The sequence below is a fragment of the Pavona decussata genome, unplaced genomic scaffold (assembly GCF_977016875.1).
Source record: "Pavona decussata unplaced genomic scaffold, jaPavDecu1.1 SCAFFOLD_416, whole genome shotgun sequence".
NCBI lineage: Eukaryota > Metazoa > Cnidaria > Anthozoa > Scleractinia > Agariciidae > Pavona > Pavona decussata.
The window spans coordinates 978,109-986,248 of record NW_028145778.1 but is presented as its reverse complement, the minus strand read 5'-3'; the positions used below and the strand labels follow the sequence as shown (position 1 = coordinate 986,248).

At 39.5% G+C, this 8,140-nt stretch overlaps 1 protein-coding gene across 1 annotated transcript; it reads right to left on the bottom strand.

Moving 5' to 3' along the window:
• Positions 1-4,019: 4,019 nt before the first annotated feature.
• Positions 4,020-7,668, bottom strand: LOC146450945 (uncharacterized). Its single transcript, XM_085099840.1, has 3 exons — positions 7,663-7,668; positions 4,746-7,196; positions 4,020-4,058 (listed from the first exon to the last, which is right to left on the bottom strand). The coding sequence occupies exons 1-3, from the start codon at positions 7,666-7,668 to the stop codon at positions 4,020-4,022; spliced, it is 2,496 nt and encodes an 831-aa protein (XP_084955966.1).
• Positions 7,669-8,140: the final 472 nt, after the last annotated feature.

Genomic DNA, 8,140 nt, shown 5'->3' with positions numbered 1-8,140 from the left:
AATTGTGAGTCTTATATGATTATTGTTAAGTAGGCGTCGGTATAATTATTGTTATAGGCGTTCCCCGGCTGCAGGACGAATGAAGTAGTTTAAATTAAATCGCTATTAAGTCAAGAGAGAATATATTGCATTTGATAAGCTTTGTTGATTTTCAATGAAAATAACACCGAAAACTCCATCGTCCGAATTAAAATTCTCACCACCATTTCGGTCTTTTTACTCTTATTGTTACTTTTTCTAAACACTTGGGGAAAGATTACGGCACAGACCCATACATTAATTGTACACACTAGCCGTCTATATAATTATATTACAGTAACACTCTTCTTGAACCAGCGAGCATGAAAAACGTTTGAGTAGCCAAATGCTTAACTTAAATCTTTTCAAATATAATAGTAATTAATTGTAGTCTACTGAGCCACAAAACTACATTAATTGTCACCAATCAGCTTTTAAATTTTACGTGCTTTGTTACAGGAAAGCGGGATTCATCAAAGTTACGATAAGCCACCGGAAGTACCTCCATTTACAGAGAGTCGACTACATCGACTTCTTCACGTGGAGAGACATTTGTCCAGCTGGCCGAGGCATTTACGACCATCATGACCAGGCCCCAACAGGCTGAAAAAACAGCTGATCATGCTGCGACGAAAGAGAAACCAGCAAATGTAAGCTATTACTGTATTAACATTTAGCCGCGCGGCCCACGAAGGAAAAAAAATTGACATTGGACACTGCTTCTAAAGACAAAAAGCTCTTTTGTCTGGGCCCCCCTAAGACCTAAAAATATATGCGCAGTAAGTGGATTCTGATTGGTCAGTCCTTTCTAAAGACAATAAGAACAAAAGGGGACAAAAAAATTCCCTTCTAGAGGTGGTAGGCTCAAATCGTGTAGTGCGCACAGATGAGCCCGAAATCATGGCCGGTTTTGGCCGGCACGGTGCATTATGGGTTAAATAGATTATTGAGATTTTTCCCACTTGATTACAAGGGTGGATCCAGAAGGGGGGATTGGGGGCTTGGGTAACACCCCGCCCTCCCTTGAAAAGTTAAACGTATTAAGGTTCAACTACTTTACTTAGTAACTGTACCATCAACCGTTTTTCAAATTTTGAGGGGATGGTTTGCACCAGACCCCCATTGGGGCTCATGGCTTTGACTCCCCTTTAGGGCTTTTTTTCTAGCCTGTTCCATTGATGCAAACTCTGACCTTTTATTGAATGGTGTATACTTTTTTGTACTATAATGGAGCACTGTAGTAATAAAATATTAATGACATTTTTTTAACACTGTCGGATAGGGTCACATATTATTACACATTCTCATTATAAAATGTCTGTAACAGGTATACCTAATATGTATCTACATGTGTAATGTTGTAACAAACCGTAAAAGATGATAATCAGAATGATGTCAATGGTATCAATAATATTGCTAATGGGTCCAACTCTATGTTCTTTTCAGAGTATTGATGAAACTGAGGATTCCCCTGATTGGTTTGCTGACATTGATGTTGATGAGCTTCCTGGTGATGAGGAGCTGTTTAACAGCTTGTCTCATTCACGCAACACAGGATACAATTCATCAGGTATTAAGTGTATAGTGACTTTCATAAGAAACTTTGATTTCATTGCTATCAGAAACACATTTCCATGCGATTTCAGTCATTCTTGAGCCTGCAGCTCCAATTATACCATGAGATTGATAAATAGAATTTATACTGCAAAAAAACTCCTTATAATTTAAGTAAATACTTTCCATGTATCTAAGACTTTATAATATTGGTTTGGCTGTAATGCTCATCATATCTAAAGACATACTTCCCAAAGCAATAAGAAATAACATAAGTGAAACATTAAAAATGTGATTATTTTCTACAAAGCCCTGCATATTTGAAATAATAATAATAATAATAATAATAATAATAATAATAATAATAAATTATAACACTGGTAAGTTGTTGTTACGAAACGTCAATTTCATTCATTTGATTTATTCATTTGGATAATTGGTTCATTTACAAATCATGTTCTGAATATAACAGCATACATTTTAATTATATGTATTTGTCATTGCTTTTAAATCAATGTTCTTAAATGTCATTAACTGCACTGCTAGGTTTGTCCTAAAAAATACTTCTCCATATTTAGTGTTTATCCATTATTTATGTCCAAAACCTACCCAGCATAAATTGATCTTGCAGTCAATTGATTATATCTATTCATATTTTATTAACTTTTTTTTTGAAGGGTCAACTGTATCCTCCACTGTCATGCACCAGCTGAGTGTCAGGGCTGAACACTTGGCTAATCTGAAGTTCTTACGAACTCCTGTAAGAAGTAACATCCCAAAGCAGCCACTGCCAACACCTTCAAATATACTTTTGCTGGGAAGATCAGTTGCTAACCCTAAACCACAGTATAATGGTACTGTTATGCCATTTTCTTTTTATACTTTTATGTATGTGCTACCCTTACAAGAGTATTGCAAGATGCCTACAGTACAATAAGTGTGTTACTTATTTTTTTATTAAAGTCAACACAACAACAACTCGCTTGAAGCCACATAACTGCTGATGACACTTCATTCCAACACATTCCCTCCTCATGTTTATTTCACATTTGTTCACGTTTTGATAATCAATGTTGCTTTAAACAATATTGTAGTCTTCAAACTATGAAAGCGTTGTGTTGCCATTCATGTCGCAAGATTTTATGGCACTTCTCAACATAATATCACCTCAGAGAAAAACCAATTCCGTTTTCCTCATTGCAATATTACTTCACTCAGTTTTGATGCCATTTCGAAACACCATACAAACAGTCGTTCAATATTCAAAATTATCCAGAAAGAGGCAATAGAGACCTGGGAAAGAGACCCTCCACCCATAGTAATTTTTCGTCCACCCTCTTTTCCACCACAAACCCAGTGACTCAAGAATGATTTCTCTGGCTAATCTAACTAACTAATCGTGGCCTTTCTCTATAACCTCCAATTCACTCCAATGCTACGCTCAAAAAACCCCAAAGCATCCCACGGAATCGCCTTAAGCATTTTGATTATTCAAGGAACACAATAAAAACAAAACTTGGGGAATTGAGAATGAAAAGACGATCTCTGTAACAATTTCTACACTATAAAGTATACTAGTTGAGCCCAAAGTATTCTCTAGTGGTCAAAGTCCTAAACTCGTGATCTTTAGCAAAAAGCCATTTATTGAACTAGCCTTCAACTCTTGTGATTAAACGTGAGTACTGTTAAAGCATGGTAGATGCAGACACAAAACAAGCTGAACGAACCGTAAACTTGGTTGTGATGGCCCTCCACCACATTGTTCAAGATTACTTTGGAATTCAGACATTGGGTATGGCATCTCACAGTTTAAACAATTTAGCATCAAAGGAGCTGATGCCCCTTTCTGGATACCTTATTCATTTCTTCATAGATGAATATATATTTGGGAATGGGCAAGACACCCTTCACCATTCAGAATTGTCATAAAATGAACCTTGGAAAACTGCTTTGCCGTGCTGTAGCTTACTTACATAACTTAAGGTCAGCTATTGTCCACAGAGACATCAAACCAGATAATGTTTTAGTAGGAAGAAAGCTGCAAATAACGAACCTTTGGAACATGGGGCTGAGCAGATTAAAGTCTCAACAATCCCTTAGCCATACTTGCATTACATTGGTATCGGAACACCATCAAACATGGCACCAGAAGGTTTGGTCGAAAAGAAAAAAGCCACCCTAGAATCAGATGTCTGGTCACTTGGCCGCACGTTGGTGGAGCTCTTCACCAAGAAGGACTGCTGGAAAGACCAATTAGCACAGAAAGCCCCTCAAGCTGGACAGGAGAATGATCATCTGGGTGCGGCCAACAAAATGATTAACGTCATGAGAAGTAAAGCGGCTCCTAGTGCACTGCTTTGGCTTCCATCGCACATGTTTGGAGCTTCACTTGAAAAAGTTCCGAACGACTGTTTACAATGTGACGGTTTACATAAGACCTAAACCCATTAACCTCGTTCAGACATTTCCAAACTAGGATACTGGAACTGAAATGGGGTATCAGTAACACGTTTGTTTGATTTGGGTTGAAGCAAATGTCTTATTGAAGAAAAAGCTACTATCTCTTTACTCAGCAGAAGGTTTTCACAACTGAAGTTGCATGCTTCTTCAAAGGCAGTAGACATAAAGTCTCAAGTTAAAGTTAAACGGAGCGAACCCAAACCTGCTTGTTACATGTGATATATTGTTCATTTTGCTTTGTAACCAGAAATGAAATACTTCATTTCAAAAGCTTCAAATATATATTTTGGTCGATCTTGGATGAGTTGTGCTGTTAGACTTAAACGACTGATAGAAAAAAAGGGCGATGAGTGGTTTTTTGGCTGTCTGTGTTCAGTTGTCATTGCATAGGGGAGGGGGTGGGAAAGAGAAGTAAAGTTCTATGGTAGAATGAACACGAGAGAAATAGTAAGCAAGTGGTTTTTGTGCCGTTCGTGTTTGCTTTTCTCAAGGAGGTCTTCGATTTAAAAGTTCTTACAACATAGCCAGTCTTATATTAATGTCTTATTAATGCTGACAGTTTCGATGACTGTCAGCCATCTTTATCAAAACTTGAAAAGCATGAAAAGTGTCAGAAGCCTTAAATAGGCTTTTGAAGGTGTTGATTATTGCGATAAATGCGCAAAGTCACTCTGTAGACGCCCGCTCCCCCCTGGTTTGGGGGTGGAGATCACTTGTGTCCATATGGGAGAAAGGTGATAGGCTCCCTCATCCCTGTTCATAGTAGGAGTGTTCGATCTAATACATATGCTTTCTTTAATCCATCGCTTAAACTTGTCGCCGTCCTGCTCAACTATTTCACTTGCTTCCCAATTCATAATATGATTGTTCTGACAGACGTGGTCTGTTATGGCTGATTTATGGTGTTCATTGGTAGAAGCTCTGCGGGTGGTTCTTGTGAAATTTCTGTTAGAGATCTTTTCTGCTTCCTTTCTGTGTTCTGTGATCCTGGTTCCCAGCTGTCTCCCTGTTTCACCGATATATACCTTTTCGCATTGGCTGCATGGAATTTTGTACACCACTCCAGCCTTTTTGTGCTTCTCCACTTTGTCCTTCAGGTGAACTAAAACCTGTCTGAGGGTGGTTTGAGGTTTAATCACTGTGGCTACCCTGTGTTTGGTGAATATGCGTTGTATTTTCTCTGTGAATGAACGGACATATGGGACAGTCACCACTGCTCTTGATTTTTCTTGAGCTTTATCTTTCTTGGGTTTATCTTTTCTAATAGCTTTCTTGCTGTTCATTTGCTCTTTGACCTTCTTTATCGCCCAATCCGGGTAACCACATGTATGGAGGGCTGTTCTTATGTCTTCTTCCTCTTGTTTACGGTCTTCTTCCTCCGTGACAATGCTGTCACTTCTTTCCAATAACGTCCGTATGACAGCAGGTTTGTGCTGAAGTGGATGATGCGATTGAAACGACAGGTACTGGTCTGTGTGTGTGGCTTTCCTGTAAACCAGAAGTTTGATGGATCCATCCTCCCTCCTGGTAATAAGGGTGTCCAGAAATGGGATCTGGGCATTTTTCTCTGGTTCGTGCGTGAATTTGATGCTGTTTGTTTTGTCAATTCCATTAAGATGATCTGTCAGAGCCTCCACCTTTCCCCTCTTAATGATTTCTAGGATGTCATCCACATATCGTTTCCATAGCTTAGGTTTACAGTCTATGGGAGCAGTGGCGATGGCCTGTTGTTCAAGCCATTCCATAAAAAAGTTAGCCAGGATCGGGGATACTGGGCTGCCCATGGCTGTGCCGAACTTCTGTTTGAATAATTGTCCTCTGAAACTGAAGTATGTGGTGGTGGCAATAAATTCTGTGAGATCCATTATATCCTCAACCTCTAGGTTTGTTCTTTTCTTTAGATCTTGATCTTGATCTAAGCGTTGTCTTATGATGGTTAATGTCTCCTGTATAGGGGTCTTGGTAAATAGTGACACAACATCGTGGGAGTTGAAGATGTCTTCTTGTTCTAATGTGACTGAGGATAATTCTTCAGCAAGGTCTTTGGAATTTTTGACATGATGTTCCGTAGTGCCAACCAGAGGTCCAAGGAGGTCAGCTAGGGCTCTAGATGTATTGTAACAAATCGATCCTGTGTAATCCAATATAGGTCTCAAAGGGTTGTTAGTCTTGTGGATTTTTGGTGTGCAGTACAATCTAGGTGTGGCCTCAGATGTAGGGTACAAGTATTTGCACTGATCTTCCGTTATCTTGCCATCCTTTTTTAACTTGGTCAGCTTTTCGATCAGCTTTCTCTTATAAGAACTGGTTGGATCGGCCTGCAATTTCTCATAAGTGTGAGCGTCATTCAACATGGTGTTGACTTTTTCCTCATACTCGGTCTTATCCATGACTACTGTGGCTCTTCCCGTGTCTGCTGGCAGTATCATGATGGAATCCTCCTGTTTTAGTGACCGAAGTGCCGTTTTTTCTCCTTTCGAAACATTGCTTTTCGGGACCTTTGATGACTTGATCGCTCCGACTATTTCTGTTCTCAGTTGGGTTGCTTCGTTGGTAGGGAGCGATTTGCAAGCCAGTTCCGTAGCTACTATGATGTCGTTTGTGGGAATGTGGCGTGGTGTTATTGCAAAATTTAAACCTTTTGACAGAACACTTGTTTGATCCTGGTTAAGTTTATATTTGGAAAGATTGACAACCCACCGTTTTATCTGTGTACCACTAAGGTCTGGTTCCGAAGGACTATTTTTCTTCGGCTCCGAGATCAAGCTTGCAAGCTTGTCTTGCTGTCTGCATTTTGATTGTTTGTGCACACTCTCATGAACTCTTGTTAGATGCGTGTTTAATTGTTGTTGGACGTCGCTTGGGAATCGCTCTGTTAGCCGTCGCTTCGTGTCTCGTAGATCACTTATTTTCTGGTTTGTTAGCCGAATCCTCTCTCGAAGAAGGTTCTTACTGGCTTTCTCTACAATGTTTCTTGCTTTGACGCAATTAATAGGGCACTTTAAACGAAGGCTTGGAGGAATGACACATTCGTCTTTACATCTCAAGTTGAACACCAAATGATTTCTATGGCGCGCTAGTTGACGTGTGGAGTTTTCCGCTTTTCGGACAATCTTGATAGTCTCCTGTCCGTAGTTCGTAAATTCTTGAAGAAATTCATCAGGCTAGATAAGTGAACAGTCGATTTAAAAGTTCTTCCAACATAGCCAGTCTTATATTAATGTCTTATTAATGCTGACAGTTTCGATGACTGTCAGCCATCTTTATCAAAACTTGAAAAGCATCAAAGGTGTCAGAAGCCTTAAATAGGCTTTTGAAGGTGTTGATTATTGCGATAAATGCACAAAGTCACTCTGTAGACGCCCGCTCCCCCCTGGTTTGGGGGTGGAGATCACTTGTGTCCATATGGTTGTAAGAACTTTTAAATCGACTGTTCACTTATCTAGCCTGATGAATTTCTTCAAGAAATCAAGGAGGTCTTGTCTACGATTGTAAAACCGAAAAATGTTTTCAAAACCAGGGACAGCGAAAATTCAGACAAATCCGTAGGTCGGTTATGCTCTCAGCCCTTCATTTGATCTCCATGTTGCAAAAAGAATAAACAGAGGAGCCAGTCCGTTTATTCATTACATGCATTTTAGAAGTTATTATGCTTGTAAGCCTTCTTTATGCCTATTTGTAGGGTCTGCTGTTTATGATCGTCTGTGCAGTGCCCTCACAAACAATTCGTTGGTAAGGTGAATAATGAAGGCATCTCCATTAGCACAGACCAGCTGTCTGGAGGGATTTCATTCCGTCCTGAACCAGTTTGACTCAAAAATGATAGGATACTCCTACACTGGAATGAAATGCAGGTGTGATGTTGTTCTAAGAGTTTGTAACTTTGTTCTCAGAATTTCAAATATACGTTTAATGAGGAAGCAATTCCAAGCAATTTTTCTTTGTAACTAATTTCTAGGCACATTCTGGCTGCTGTGCATTTTAACTTCAACTTGCACAGGGATGTCAAACAACGGGAAGCTGACGGTGCTGACCGGGTCAAGATCTGATACCTGAAATTTAAGAATGGCGAGGCAACAGTGCGGGATGTGAAAATAACACAAAATTT